Here is a 16,500-nt window from a genome sequence, read left to right on the forward strand (position 1 = left end):
TCTTGGGGTTGAGGATAATCAGACATCTGGGAATTGCAGGAATACAGCAAAACTCCAGCCACGCACTTTTCCCCCTTAACCACACCATCACAGCCCTATTAAAGAGCCCCCAACTGAATGCACACAAGGCTGATGCATTTAAGTCCCATAACACTGTTAAGTTCTCCTTGGTCTAAAGAGGCTCTAGGATCAAGCAGTATCTCTTTGGCCTCTTTAGCACACTTTGTGGGCACAGATTCTGTTACCCTTTGAGAGTTGGGACCTGCAATCCAGCTGGCCACAGTCCCCAAGCTAAATGTGGACCCTCCCCCCCTCCAAAGACCTCTCTAAAAATCCCAGTAGCTTAAGCACCTTCCCAGAGCTCCAACCCTACAGGCATTCTCTGGTTTAGTTTACTTCTTCAGGGACAGGTGAGATTTCAAGCACATAACATGCAGGCTTAGTAAAGATTTCTGACCCAAACCACCATAGGACAAGAGACATACACATCTAGACAAAACAATGAAATGCCTATGTGCTTTTCCCTGCCTCAGTTTCCTCATCACTCAAGGCAGTAGTTTGGGGGTTTGGTCAGAATCCTTTAGGGTGTGCAGGATCCCCTCTCCTGCACACAGCTGCTTCTCTGAATCATTGAGTGTCTTCTCTCTACAGCCAGCTTCTTTTGACATTGGCTGGGCCTGCAGTACAAAAAGGTCCTCTCTGCTACAAAAGCATGTCCCTTCATTTCTCTCCATCTCTGTGATTTTAGCACCTAGCACTGACTCCTACTTTCTCTGTTTCCCCCTTTCTGGAGAATTTTCACTGCTTCAAATCCTGTTCCCTTGCATAGAAGATGGAGAAAACTGGTTTCACCTAGGATGTGGCCCTCCCATTTGAATGGGAGCTTTATGATGACTCGCCAGTGTCTCTGGTCAGGTAGGGATGTGATACCAGCCCTGCTGGAATTAACTGAAATTATTAAAAATAGGAGACCATTAGACACTAATTTAACCATAAATTCTTTTATTAAGCCCAAAGGCTAAATGATATTTTAATCAATTGCCCTAAACATTCCTAAGCCTAAAAACACCCAATACAGTAATAAAGTATCCATAAGCATGTGATCAGTATACTTACATATAGGCCAGACTGAGTGAAAACTCTCATCCTGGCATAATCAAGTAGGATCTGATAACCTTCAGCTTCATGGCTCTCTTTATACCCTTCAGTTAAACTTGCTAGCTTTAGCAAAAGCCCAGTCTGAAAAAGTTTATCCTTGCTACTTTCCTTCCAACAAGGTCTTCCCTTCTTCTCTCTTCCCCACTCCTTGCTTACCAGCAGAACAGTGGGAAAGTTCGTGTTTGTTTCTTTTAAGACACAGTTTGTCTTGTTACTAGAAAGAAAAGGAGTACTTGTGGCACCTTAAATTTATTTGAGCATATGCATGAGGGAGGGATAGCTCAGTGGTTTGAGCATTGGCCTGCTAAACCCAGGGTTGTGAGTTCAATCCTTGAGGGGGCCATTTAGGGATCAGGGCAAAAATTGGGGATTGGTCCTGCTTTTGAGCAGGGGGTTGGACTAGATGACCTCCTGAGGTCCCTTCCAACCCTGATACTCTATGATTCTATGATCTGATGAAGTGAGCTGTAGCTCACGAAAGCTTATGCTCAAATAAACTGGTTCATCTCTAAGGTGCCACAACTACTCCTTTTCTTTTTACGAATACAGACTAACACGGCTGCTAGTCTGAAACCTGTCTTGTTACTGCAGCCTTTTATTTTTTTTGAACCATACATCCTTCCCACACAACAAGTAAAAATAATGCCACTAATTATTTTCACGACCTTCTTTTACCTGCTGATTGGGGAGTTACTAGCCACAAACCATAAAGCAAATACATTATTTTCTTAAACTTAATCTAACTTTAATTTCATAACTATTCCTACAGACCCTGATAACTCCGTATCCCCTGAGGCATTTAGTGATACAATTTCATAAAATCAACCAGAATTTTCTAAGTTATAGTCAGACTCCCCAGATCATCACACCCTCCCAGCTATACCTGGTTGTGAAGAAGAGCCAGCACTTCAATATTCAGAGTTTCCACTGAGAATCCTGATGGGGCCAGTTAATATAGCTTGCCAGCAGATTTGCATTGGCCAAGTAGAACAAATCTGCCAGAATGTTTAGGAAGATGAGACCACCAATAAAAACTCACATATCTGGCAACCCCTTGCAGTCCAGAACAAGTGAAACCTGTGAAGTTATGCAAGCTTAGAACCCATCTGATTTGAGGACTGTTTGTATAATTTTCTGAAAATGTAAAGCATTATATGTGCGCCAAGTACTATTCCTGTGGCATAGCTATTTTTGCTTCATCAAATGACAAAGAATGGACACCATAATTACAAACAGTGGTACATCTTTTTATTAGTACAGACAGTAAGATGCATAGCTTTTGCAATGAAAAAAATCATGTACAATCTTTAAGACACTTGACTAAATGCGTCTTTAATGTCTGCCTTGGACAGGGGGCAAACTTCACAGTGTAAAGTGATAATGCAAGGAAGATCATATCATGGCATGTTTCATAAAAATACCCTGAAGGCATTATCCAACAACCAGCGACAATTGTTAAATAGGATGTGTTTAACCACAAAACACAGTTTTAAGTATTCAAGTACTTATATTTTGGTTGTATAAACCCATCCTTCCCCACCCACATGTACCACCATGTGTTTAGCTAAAACAGTTCCAAGGCTGTTCAAGTTCTTCCAATACAAGAAGTTACTTCCTAGAAAAAAGACTACTTCCCCCTTCAATTACATGAACATTCCAAATAAAATTTAAAAATAATAAATTACAACAGTGGTGGTGGAAGGTTTGCATTGTTATAGGGATAGGCAAATAAGTGAGTACAGAGTCTTTCACCATTGCATAGTCTCCTGCACTAGCAAATGGGGGAGAGCACACCTAAAGCATTGCTTTTCTAGGCTGTCTGAATATCAGAAGGCAGTTCCTGCATGTAAATTCTGGATAGAGAGATCTCATCAAACCACTGATGAAATGCAGTCACACTTAAGTAATTTAGCAGCAATCAGATGTTTACTTGCTTTGTAAATTCTATAGACTCTCCGAGGCAGTCACCAGTTCAAACCACTGTCGCAGTGCATCACTGAGAGTCTCTGGGAGGGCATTCACATCTCTGAGGATTATGTAGAATGGGAATGGGAACTCTTCCATGTAGGATCTGATTTCAGGCATTTCTCCGGGGTCTTTGAATATAGGTACTTTAATGTCCAAGATGGAATCCTGTAAAAGAGTTGAAGGGATGACTGGACTGTAGGTACCATTTATCCAATTTTTCAAACACATTTCCCCAACATTGGACAATTAAAGGCAAAAATATTTTAAAATAAAACCCTAAATGCAACCCCCTCAGGGAAGTCAAATAGGGACAGGTATGACAAGCTGAAAATTAAAAAAAAAAAGTGCCTTTTTTCTCATATGCTTAGTCCTAAAACTGTACTGAGCAGAGAGTTACAGAATGAAATAGACTAAACTCTAAGCTTTTGTAATATTAAACAAACATACAAATAAATGCTAAGGAAAGACAAGAGACTAACATGACATGAACCTGCTATCACCTGGATCAATTTGCTTTTATGTTGTGTCATTCCCTGAGTATGCCCTTCCTTTGACTTTTAAGACTGTAAAGTTCTTTGGGTAGAAATTGTTTCTATTCACATTTGTACAATGGATAGCACAATGGGGCCCTGTTCCTGAGTTGGTGCTTTCGTAACAAATGTTAAATTACAAACCCAGATTAACCCTACCCCTGCTTCTTGTAAAGGAAAATAGAGCCTAGATTGCTCTGTGTAGCAGATCTAAAAGTTCCCATAGTGAGAAGCAAATTTTACCACCTCAAATTTAAGTTTGACATTAAAACCATGTTTAATCAGAACTTTGACAAACTACTATTAATCAGGAAAAGGTTTTAATAACAAATCAGGAAGGGTTTATTTAACTATCTTAGAGTTATCCTGTTGGCAACCTTTTCTTCCTACTTTCATCCTTAGAGCATTGCACTTGAGTTGATTCTTCCTCAATAAAGGTGCACTGCAGTAATGCTAAATATACTGAAATTCCGCTTTCTACTCCACTATGGAACCCTCCTGAAACCCTCCCACATCTCAGCTTCCAAACCCAGCACATGTCACACACCCAGCTACCAAACACTCTTTGCAAGTTGCCCAATCCAAACACTAAAAAGCTGCAAAACTCGCCTAGTTAGCAGCTCACTCTCTCAGCTGTTTTACTTTGTCTGATATTGGATCCCTGTCACCTTCATGTCAAATAGAGGTAGCTGCCAGAAACTATCATTTTAAATCACAATTGAGAGGGAATAAATCAGCTCTTTCAAATTCCTTTTGCTTTCAACTTTTTAAATTTAGAAATCTAGTAGCTATTTCTGTTCTAGCCAAAATTTATGATGACAGTCCCTAAATAATTATAAATCACCTCAAAGTTTTTAGCGTATCCATCACTGTGGATGCAAGAAGTGCAAATGAAGGAAGTAATTCCTTGTAAAGTACCCGCAAAAAGAAAAGGAGTACTTGTGGCACCTTAGAAACTAACAAATTTATTTGAGCATAAGCTTTCGTGAACTACAACAGCGCTTACGCTCAAATATATTTCAGAGTAGCAGCCCTGAAAGCACGAAAGCTTATGCTCAAATAAACTGGTTAGTCTCTAAGGTGCCACAAGTACTCCTTTTCTTTTTGCGGATAGAGACTAACACAGCTGCTACTCTGAAACTTGTAAAGTACGTGGAAAGTCCCAGTTCGCACCTCTCCTGCCCACATCTTGAGGCACAATCATGCTCACAATTTTATCAATGGAGTTCGAAACACCCTGGAATTACTTTTAGGGTCCCAACACCTTGTCTGCCAAGGAAGTGACAAACTAGCCCAGGACAAGGAAGAGTCCTTGCATAGGCTTTTGTGTGATGAAAACTGGGTGCTTTTCTGTCAGACAGAACCTTTCTGAATAGTTGGGGGCACACTGTTCATAACTAGGAGATGGTTACACATAATGCAATGGTATGGTACTATATTTGTGTACAGCACCCAGAACAATGGGACCTGATTCTGATCAGGGCCCTTGCATACGATCAGAATACAAATACATTCTTACTATCTACCAGAAAACTACAGCAAATATTTTTCTATAAACCAATTTATGGTAGATTTAGGCAATTCAACAGCACAGCCAACAGAAAATACTTTACAGCACACAGTATTGTGCTGGTTGCCTCCCAGTACAAATAAAATGACACGGTTCCAAACCCAAAGAGTTTAAAATCTAATTTCAAATATGACATAAGGAGTCACAGTAGAGAGAGGTTGAGGGAGCACTGACAGATGTTGCACATTAATTAAATTTTAATGACTTCACTAAAGGATAGTGAACAGAAAAGTGAACCAAAGAATTATTTTATATTAAACAAAATATCTTTGTTGACTCCTACAAAAGGCATAACCCAACTGTAGTTGCAAATGTACGATGGCTAGAAAAAATGATCTTGGTATAAATTCCCAGCTAATTTTATAAGGCAACCATTAAGAATACTGTGTGTAGCTTTCCTTTCACTGCCCAGAATGCTGTTTGATTGTTCACTCACTCACCCGGGAATTAGGATTATCTAATACGACAAAAATGACAAAGATATTGGCATTTTGAGCAGCCTGAACTGCTGCTGTGACTCGTTCCTTGCCTTCTAGGAAAAGGCCTCTTCCATCAGATACTATCAAGAGCAGCTGAGCGGTTTCTAAGCACAGGGAAAACAATATTTTCAGTTCCAATAAATAAGAACTTCTAACTCATTTAAATTGAAAACAAAAACATTGCATTTTATCACAATTTATTTTTGTTGTATGCACAATGGAAAACCTCAATAACCTCCATAAGAAAACAAAGTTCTGGTCAATTATTATTCTGTGACTTTTAAAAATTAAATTACAGCCCCAAGCAGATCAGGAAAGAGAATTTCTCTCCTAGAGATATGAGTTAGGCTTTGTCTACACGAGCACTTTTATTGATCGGGGTGTGAAAAAAATACCGCCCTGACCGTCATAAGTTTCACCGACAAAAGTGTCGGTGTGGACAGTGATATGTCAGCAGGAAACGCTCTCCCACCAGCATAGAGCGGCTACATAGGAGACCTCACAGCAGCGCAGCTGCAGGGGTACTGCTGTGCTGCTGTAGTGTAGACATAGCCTTAGGCAATTTTTAAATGGCCATTACCTCCATAAGGGAAGATAACAGGCAGGAAAAGTAAACTAGTGAATAAAGGTCTGGTATTGCATTCCTTGCTCACCACACTTGTCAGTTAGATAGGAATTTTGGGTGCACAAGGAATTCAAAGATTAGGCACCAGCTCTGCAGACTTGACTACTGCACATATCTGCTAAGGGGTTTATCCAACTTTCACTAAAATCAGTGGGAGCCTTTCTGAAGGTCAATGATTTCAAAGGTGTTTGAATAAAATATGTTACAACTTTAGTGCAATAAACTATTTCTAAACACAACTTAGTTGCTTTTTTTTTTGGCTAAATACCCAAAAGTCTATACAGAATGTCTATTAAAATATTTTTTGAGATAATGAAGCACAAAACATGGTCTTGAACACATCTTTTTTTTGGCTTTATTTGAAAGATCATCAAATGGATCTTTTTTGTTTTGCTTAATTTGCTACTTAGTCCTGCAAATGGTATTCAAAGTTTCAGCTTTTAAAATGGAAGTGCCAAAAGAGCCTCTTAACCAAACATTCCGTTTGAACATTGAAGACCATGGTGCTGAAAAGTAAGTGTCATCTCAATGCTGCAAGTCTTCACAGTTTTTCTCTATGACAGCATAGGAAAGATATTGCATTAAGACTGTAGTGAGCTATGTTGCGATGGTAACAAGTATAATTAGCATTTAAAAAGTGCTTACCTGGATTGATATTTTGAGACAATTGCTGTGCTGCAGCAAACATATTTGCTGATGATTCTAGAAACTGCAGCGAAGACAAACAAGAGAAAAGCAAGCTAATTATAAGCCGATGCATTAATGCTGGAAAGATTTTTAAAACAATTGAACTGGTTAAGAGAGTTCATCAGACTTTTCTACATCTCCTAAAAGTTGCTACTGAATGTGGAAGATTGCTGGAGTTGTCTGGGTGCCTATCAATGGCTGCTGTTCTTGATGGCAGTATGGGCATATTAGGGATGCCAGAACCACAAGACAGTCCAACAAAGGAGAAAACTCAGGCAAGGTCCAAAAGGTACCGCTACAAGATTTTTTTCAAGAACCAGCCAAAAGCAAAAGAATGACTTTGGTAAACTGATCCTCTTCAGAGCAAGTCCTGGTGCTTGGTCAATTAAAAGATACCAGTAATCACGTCCGGAGTTCTCTTTCTCCCTGTGGCCATAATCCTGAATTAGGATTAAGGCTATGAATCGGTCAGAGAGGTCACGGATTCCGTGATTTCACATGACCTCCACAATTTCAGCCTGAGCAGCAGGACTCCAGCTGTCAGCCCCAGGTGATGGCACAGGCACCAACTTCTACTCGCAGCAGGGGGTGCTTGACCGCCCCCCACCCCTGATCCCGCCCCAACTCCACCCTGCCCCACCCCTCCTGCCCCCATTCCAACCCCTTCCCCAAAATCTCCGCCCCAACTCCGCCCCATTCCAACTCCTTCCCCAAATCCCCGACCCAGGCACACCTCTTCCCCTGAGTGAGCCATGTTCCCACTCCTCCCCTGTCCCTCCCGGAGCTTGCTATGCTGCCAAACAGCTGTTTGGCGGCGGCAAGTGCTGGGAGGTAGGCAGAGGACCGGGGACGCAGCGCGCTCAGGGGAGGAGACAGAGGTGAGGGCAACTTGGCTGCCGGTGGGTGCAGAGCATCCATTAATTTTTCCCCGTGGGTGCTCCAGCCCCGGAGCACCCACGGAGTCGGCGCCTATGGGTGGTGGTGCTCTGGCTCCAGCCTACTCGGGCTTCTGTGATTTATTCTTTATTGCCACGTCCTGTCTGTGACTTCTACTAAAAATACCCATGACAAAATCTTAACCTTAACTGGGATCCACTAAAATAAATTCCTGCTGGACTTAAAATGGGACTCTTCCCCTACGCACTTAAATGGGATTCTGCATTAGTGCAGAACTTATACTAGTAAATCCAAATGTAGGATTAGCACCTGTACCAAAAATACAGTACAGCCTGAGCTGGGGGACTATCAGGGGAGAAGAGCACAAACAAAATTGACACTGCTGAGGATTAACTATTGCAACAAGATGCTAAGCTCTCCTATCCCTTATCTACTGAAGGTTAAATTGATGTACAGTGGAACAGCCATGCCATTCATGTATTTTGTTTTTATGTAAACATGAACAGTGCCTAAAGCCATGATTGTGAATGTCTTGTCTGGAACAAAAATTCTGCAACCCTGCAGTCCAAGAGGTACTTCTGCATACCTGAGCTATCTTAGTTTTCTTTTGTTGAAATTTGCAGAGGCGTAATATCCGTGTTCCTGACTGGTCACTGAATGGTTCATGGAATGGGTGCAGAAGTTGAACTGTCTCTCCAAAGCTGAAATTAAGTGTCATATGTGTGTGTTAAAAATATGTTTAATAAGAATTCTATATTGCTAATTTGCTCTAAAAATCTTAAAATAAATCCATGCTTAAAATATTCTCACCTACATACAGCAATCTGCCCCACTTCCAGAAGAGTCAATGCATTTCCAATCACTGCCAGGGATTCATATGCAAGCTAGGAAAAATGAAGTTAATCAAGATGAAGCAAAATGTTCAAAAGTATTTCTGTATGCAGGGTTGTTGTAGCCATGTCAGTCTCAGGATGTGAGAGATATAAGGTTGGTAAGGTCATATCTTTTATTGGAATAACTTCTGTTGGTGACAGATACAAGCTATGGAGCTACACAGAGCTCTTCCACAGGGCTGGGAAAGGTACTCAGTATCACAGCTAAATACAAGGTGGAACAGATAGTTTAGCATAGGCAGTTGGCACATATTCTAATGGACCATTTGAGATGAAGTGGCCAGTTAACATCCCTGTAGTCATAGGATGAAAAGGAGGGTTAGTGGGTTACAGATTGCTGAAATAAGCCAGAAGTCCAGTGTCTTTATTAAGACCACGATTTTTAGTGTCTACCAAAGTTATGAATTTAAGCGCCCAGACTCATCTTTTGAAAGTGTTTTGCAGTTTCCCTTTGAGGATGAGGACTGATAGGTCAGATATAGAGTGATTGCTTTGTGAAAAGTGTTCGCTCACAGGTGATATGGTGGTTTTGTCATTTATCATTTTCCTGTGTGAGTTCATTCGCGAGCGTAGTGATTGTCTGGTTTCACTTACATAGTTGTTATTGGGGCATTTAGTACACTGGATGAGGTACACCACATTTTGTGGTGAAGTGTTGCCAGTTCAATCTTTTGGTGCTGAATTAAAAGCATATCAAAGTTCATTTTCATAATCCAGGAAAATCAAATTTAAATACCGCCCGTTAAATATTTGTTTCCTTATGTAATTGTGTATCTGTGTATATCAAATACAAACCTAGAGATATTACAAGCAAAACATTCGAAAAAATCTGATTTGAGGTATTAATGAATTACAGAAAGATTATGTTGCTGCTATTTGCAGTCAACTGAAATCCTGAGATAGGATATACACACTAACAGTTTAGGCTTATGAATGTAAATTAAAATGCTGCAATAATCAGACTGAGGGGAGTAAACATTTTTACTCAATACAAATGCTGTACTTTATAGATATATAAATGTGTCACTCATTTACCAGTGAAGCACAAAATATGCATTCTATACTGCAATTTAAAATATTTTAATAGTAGAGTTTGACTAAGGATTAGAAACTGCTTAAACTATCTTCATATTTTATGTGAGACATATTCAATTAATAGTGGACTCTCCTGTAAATTCAGTCCTCTATCAGAGTCACCAATCCCTGTCTACTCAATAACAGCACCTTCCATGCAGAACAATTCTTGATATAAATCAGCTCTTCTTCTGATATACAATTATAAAAAAAGACCTTGTTTACTGTACTGCTTCATCATTATTTTGTGGAATAGGTTCCTTCCAAGGTTTTATTTGCCCTACCTGTTTGGAGTGGTTGTCTATCATACTAGACGAGTCATCAATGGCCAAGCAAATCTGGTACTGACGTTTGCTGGGCTTGGTTCTTCGCAACCAGATTTTATCCTTTCGGAACTGACTGGCAATATATGGAATCACTTTGCGCATATTCAGTCTTTTTCCTGTTCTGTAATCACCTCTGAGAGTTAAGGAGCCAACAAAAATATTAGTGGGGAGAGTCATTTTATTGATAATAGTTTATACAATTTGGTAATTATGCACAGCAACACAGGCCGAGATTTTCAGAACTGGATGTCTAAAATTAGGCTCTTATGTCAATATTTAGGCCCCTACAAATTGGTCTGATTTTCAGCTCTATGGGGAGTTGGATGCTCAGCACTTTTGAAAACAGATTTTTAATGTAGGTGCCTAAATATGGAATTAGGAGCCTGACTTTAGGTACCCAGTGTTGAAAATTTTGGTAAAAAATTGTTTGACTTAAATCTTGTTCACAATCACTTGGAGCTAAACGGTGAATAATGCGGAGAAGATTTTGACTTCTAACATCATTTTGACTCACTAGAGCTTCCACTGAAATCAGTTCGATCATTGTATAAAAAAACCACCAAAAAAACTACAGACTCAAGACAGTGAAGTCTTACAATTCTTCACTACCAAATCACATTTGCAAGTCATCAGATTTGAGAGTTCTAAGAGTTCTAATTAAAAAATAAAATGAATGTGCATGCATATAGGAAACAGTTACTACAAATATTAGAGGATACTGCTGAGGCCCAAAAGCAACAAGCTGTGGCTGTAAAGACGCTTGGCCCACAAAACGAGAGGTTAAGAGGCTAGAAGCCTTAAACAGAAAAGACTTACTTCAACTTGGCTGCCTGAGTGGGTTCAAGTATGAGTCGTAGCTGCTCACAAAGCTGTTGTGAAAGAGGAGCGGTCAGTGCTAAATACCTCTGCCACATCTCAGCTGCCGTCTTTTCCTGTAACAGTACCAGACGAGACAAAACTCACTACATTCATTATGGACAAATGAAAAGCTGCGAAAAGCTGGAAGGAGAGAGCACAAGTCTGAGGACAACATTAATAGGACAAAGTAAGTCCTTCTGGTGAAGTTAGTGGGAAATGCTTGACGAAGGACTTATTTCTGGGCTCCAGTGGAATGTTCAAAAGAAAGCCTTCTAAAGGCAGAACAGTGTACTTATGTGCAACTGAAGTTTTAAAGGCTAAAAAAAAATAATTAAATCAATTCAGCAGGCTGAGCAGCTGATAATACTGTTATTGGAGGTATAACTACTGCTGTGTAGTATACTGGCACTATTGGAGGAATCCATCCTGGAGTTGGAAAAGTCCTTGACAGAGGTAATGAGAAGTACTGGTGGGTGGATAAATAACCAATATATCACTCTCCATAAAGAAAGAATTTATATGGAATGGAGCTAAGTGGCTTTTCCATGCAGCTGACTTGCTAGTGACCTGAAAGAAGGAAAAGAAATTTTGAATAGATCTCCTGGAAAGAGGCCCATACCATCAGGCCTTATTGCTATCTAGAAAGGGGCAGTCGATGTATTTATTTTTTCCAATGACTCCTACCATGCCAAGGAAAGTGCTACTGAAACATGTTACTCTGAACTGGTTTGAGCTAGAGAACCAAGCAGTATCTTATCTCTCACTATGAATTTGCAAAATACATTGTTTTAAAGAGCAATTTTTACAATCTTAACAAACAGAAAAGTGTCTTCTCCTTTAAAATTAATCTTACTAAACTTGTAACGTGTACGGAAAAATGTCGACTAAGGGCTCGAATACTAGCTTCTCTTTGATTAGTAAGGATGATATCTGTGTACCTCTCCTGCAAATGGACCTGCCCAGGCATGAGAGTCTGCCTGTGCAGTTTCATTTGCTGGACAGGGTCCTTACATCATAAGACAGCAGAAAATGGTGCACAGATACCTCTTATTTTAGTCAACTCAGCTGTAAAGAGAAGACTTTATTAGCATTAGATTTTAAAAACCTCCCTTTAAACGTCACAGTATTCTAATGTCCAATGGCCATTCTTGCCTCCAAGCCTACACCAAATGGTTTTAACATTTCCACTACAATTGCCACTTTATAAACAGTAATGTTTTGATAGTTAAACTAGCACCACAACAAGATGGCTGCTGGCCCATGGTCTCTGAGACTGGGTGTTAAAAATGACATCACTTTTTAGCAGGGTGACTGCCAATAAGAGGAGTCTCCATAATGACAATTTTAATCAAGAGTAATTTTCAATACAATTTAGTTTATAGCTGTGGTAATCGCAGCCAAGTTGAAGGAAGTTCTGGCATTAGACAATCTAAAAACAGATATTGTAACACTGCAGACAAAGGGGGCAGCTTCCAGTAGTAATGTCTACAGACTGGTACAGGTACAGTGGCATGTAACCCTGGTAAATTGCAGGTGTCACCTACTCAATGTGTAAGGACTTGACAGGTTTGAGAGAGAAGTGTCTCACTAACTTGACAGGTTAGAGGTCATTACCAGAGCAAGTTCAGAGCAGCTTTCTCTAAACTGCAGATAATGCTTTGGAAACATGATTTGAATCATTGCCCAGGTGTAAGGTTTGTGTTAAGAAGTTTAAAGGACAAGCTAAACACCACAAGACAGAGGGAGATTCAAATGGCTTAGTCTGAAAATTAGATTCCAGACTGTAAGTCTTCATCCATAACTTCAATACAATACAATATGAAAGAGCGCACATTAAGGATTCCTATTGCAGGTTAAGATCACTAACCTCATCTGGGTTTCCAGATTGCTGAGTTTGCCAAGCTTCCAGTTGCTTTTCCAGTTCCTGTCTCAACTCTTCAGGATCTTTAATTATATGCTAAAGGTAGATTTATGAGAAACGGAGATAGTCCATATATCAGTAACCTCCAATCTTTACAGCATCATAAAAAAATTAGTAAGAGCCATTGAGAATTATAATAATGGCTAAGATACCTAGAAAACCAAGTTTAGCTTTCATTTTAAATTTCCATGATTGCTATTATCTCTTCTTGTTCTTCTGTACGGACACATAATTTTGGTTGTTACATGTATTTTGAATATGTATTAGAAGTACTGAATTTCAAGATGATTAAGTTGCCTTGCATCAAACTGTTGATTTTAATAATGACAGTAAAAAGAAAAATCAGTCTATTTCAATTTATTTAAATTTCCCAAAAGAAAAAGTTCACTCAGCAGCTAGTGGTAGACTCAAATAATTTTTTCTATTTAATGTATTAACATAGTATGGCAACTCACCTATCAGGCTAATATATTACTGTTTGATAGCTTGTGCACGCTTTGTTAAAATAACTTAAATTATATTTCTTCAGTCTTCACTGATGGTAACAGGACCTCAGACATTTAATCTTAGAGAGTAACTTAACAGGACTACAGTAAATGGGCCACATAATTGGTATTAAATAATCTCTAAAACCTGCATATTAGAAAGTTTAAAAATATTTTTCTTTATTGGGTTTTGTTTTAAACAAAATATTCAGCACATCACTGGAGAATCAGAAAAGTGCTGATAATTTCTGATCCCACAAGGAACTGTAAATCTCTCTTGTAATCTACTGCAGGTTAAGCGTAGGGGGGAATGGGAGTGTGTATGTATAGGACCCAGCTCCCTCTCCCTCGCTAAAAGCGAAGGGAGACCTCAACCCTTTTCCCCATGGCTTAGGTAAGTGATGCCTCCCCTCCTCATCTGGTGCAACAGGAGCTCCCCATCCTGTTTTAGTCTATTTTAATCACTTGATCTACTTGTATGTTTCCTCTTGTTTCACCTGTACATGGAAGAGCTAGACTATTCGGACCACAATTATATGGCATCTTTGCAGTCAGTAGCACTTCTCATAATGTTGTTTCATTCTTACTGGTAGGTCATTTGACACTACCAATATGTACAGGAACTTCAAAATACACTCCCTCTATCCCAAAATATCTGAAATTGTGATATAGTAAGACAACAAATTAAGATGAAAGGGTTTTGGCAATATCACACTGAAAAGGTTCCTCTTTCATAAACTGGCCCTCCACATAGCACATGTCTATACCAGAATTGCTATCTATAGACTGCTCAACCACAACCGATACCACAATTCTCCCCCAAATCTTCCCTGCCACTAAGGCTATTCCAATGCCACTGATGCACAGCTCCCACAACCCATCAGTGCAGGCCACACACTCCTGCCCACCTTTCCTCCTCTGCATGGGTGTTTAACCAGCGGGGGACACCCCAGATGTAACCAAGTAGTGGGGGAAATAAGAGTTTACATTCTAAATGAGCACTTCTCAGCTGTAAATTACATTAGATAGCTTCTCTCTCTCTCTCTCTCTCTCTCTCACTATTTCATATCCTTATGTAAAACAGCAGTGGGATGCTTTTGGTACAGTACCAGGACTGTAGTGTCCATCAAAAATTGATGGGCCGTATGTATAGTAGAGTCTTGGTTTCTTTCTGGTTCCTCCTCTGGCACCTTTGGTTGTTTGTCTGCGTTAGCATCTTTGACCTCCTCGGAGTTGAAAGCCTGGATTTCCAACTCCGTTTCATCAGACCCTATAGTTACATAATGCACAGTTACTAAACATCGTGTCCACTAAATTAAATTATGGCTACTATATCTTGGCTCCCATGGGCAGAGAATTCCCAAGTCTATCATGTGCTTTGGAGCTTTTCCTGTTTTGGGCAGTTATGGTTGACAACAGTCAGGCCCATCTTCCTGCCAGCTGAGAGCAGCTCAGTTCTATTGCCCCTTTCCCTTTGAGACAGTTCACTTCTCTTTATTCCATTCCCACTCAGCCCATCTAACCATTTTCTTCTCCAATTGGCACTTCTATGCTGCTGCGCCTGAGGAGACCACTCAGCCCACCCCTCAGACCCCTATTGTCTTGTTAAAATTGGGTTTTCTTGCATGCATCTGTGCGCTCCTGTCACTCAGATTGAAATGCATCTATAAGCCAGTTAAGAATGAAAAGAATTGACATCTGCCCACCTAAACGGACACCATTTGCCTTCTTTATGGAAGTGAAAAAAGATTAAGGAGACCATTGCCTTGAAAGGGAGTAGCAAGGTACTCTGCCTCTCAACCAATTTAATAGTTAATGCTGGTTGCTGACTGGGACTTACAGTCGCAGCTTCAGACAAGCCCATTAAAAGCAGGCGTTTCAGAAATATCTATATAGAACTTCTTTAAAGGAAGTGAGGGGGCTATTTAAGGAGAGTTTACCAAGGGTTTTAGTGGCACTATACTTCTTTACTTCTGGCTTCAGCTCCTCTGTGTCTACAGCATTGAGATCTTCATTGTTCTGCATTTCTGTCTCCATGGCTGCTTCTTCAGAAACCACCTCTTCCTTCTCTTCACCAAGAGGCATAGTAGGTTTCTGCTGCTCCTTGCTAGCTACATCTGAACAAAGGGAACAAGACACACATTAAAGGAAAAAAAACAACTACTTTGCATTTTGAGGTTCTTCCATATCAGCACTCTAACAGAAAAACACATATCATATTTCAAATACCTGAAACCTCTATTTTGTTTTCTCTCAAGGTTTCACTTAAGTAAAACTTAAATCTGTGAAGCCGTTGAATGGGTGGAAAAATCAGTCTGAGCTATTGTCTCAATAACTGTACAATGTGAGCTGTGCTATGCTAGGAAACTAATGGTGTTAATCTACTTAAATTAATAATGGTTTTAAGTTATTGCTTTTTCAAACCCCGCATCCTCTCTGCCCCAAAAAACCCAAAAAATAATAATAATAAAAAAAAAATACTCCAATGCGTTAAAAAAGCCAGCAACTTACTTCATATGGAGTAAACATAAAAAATGTACTTGGTTAACCTGAATATTTCACAGGAGTGTTAACAATGAAGACTGCAAGGCAAACAAAGTGAGATTTAAGGTAAAGTTTTTAAAAGTTTCAAACTTATGTAGGTGCCTAAGTCCCATTTTTAAAAGTGACTGACACTTAGAACCCTAAGTTTCACTCAAAATCAATGGCAGTTCAGGTCCTAAGTACCTAAGTCACTTTTGAAAATGGGATTTAGGTACTTCTAAAAACTTTAAGCTTTATCTATTGTGTCCAACTTTACCAGTACCAATGAAACAGTGATTTTATTATGAAAGAAGAGCAAAAATTACTTAAAAATCTGAAAAATTAAAAAAAAATCAAGAAATTTATTAAAAACAAAAGTTTGCTAAAAATCTTTAAACTATTTTGTTCCTATACACTGAGCCAAAATGGTGTAATTAGTAAGAAACTCTTCAGATAATAGGAGCCTTGCCCTCAATTCTGCAATGTTCATTCTTTAAATCTGAAGT

General features: G+C 39.5%; 1 protein-coding gene across 5 annotated transcripts in view; it reads right to left on the minus strand.

The window, feature by feature from the left end:
• Positions 1-2,384: 2,384 nt before the first annotated feature.
• Positions 2,385-16,500, minus strand: part of MDN1 (midasin AAA ATPase 1) — a 163,263-nt gene continuing 149,147 nt past the window's right edge. For 4 of the 5 annotated variants that reach the window (XM_073336750.2, XM_073336749.2, XM_073336748.2 and 1 more), the window contains 10 exons: positions 15,412-15,588; positions 14,581-14,741; positions 12,933-13,022; positions 11,024-11,139; positions 10,166-10,340; positions 8,725-8,798; positions 8,501-8,615; positions 6,976-7,039; positions 5,667-5,809; positions 2,385-3,291 (listed from right to left, as the gene is read on the minus strand). In XM_073336750.2, the coding sequence (XP_073192851.2) occupies positions 3,103-3,291; positions 5,667-5,809; positions 6,976-7,039; positions 8,501-8,615; positions 8,725-8,798; positions 10,166-10,340; positions 11,024-11,139; positions 12,933-13,022; positions 14,581-14,741; positions 15,412-15,588 (1,304 nt within the window). In that variant the 3' untranslated portion in view covers positions 2,385-3,102. Of the gene's footprint in view, positions 3,292-5,666; positions 5,810-6,975; positions 7,040-8,500; positions 8,616-8,724; positions 8,799-10,165; positions 10,341-11,023; positions 11,140-12,931; positions 13,295-14,580; positions 14,742-15,411; positions 15,589-16,500 lie in introns of those variants that run through there. The other variant, XM_073336751.2, reaches the window with a different exon arrangement.

The sequence above is a fragment of the Lepidochelys kempii genome, chromosome 3, assembly GCF_965140285.1.
Source record: "Lepidochelys kempii isolate rLepKem1 chromosome 3, rLepKem1.hap1, whole genome shotgun sequence".
In the NCBI taxonomy this organism is placed as follows: domain Eukaryota; kingdom Metazoa; phylum Chordata; order Testudines; family Cheloniidae; genus Lepidochelys; species Lepidochelys kempii.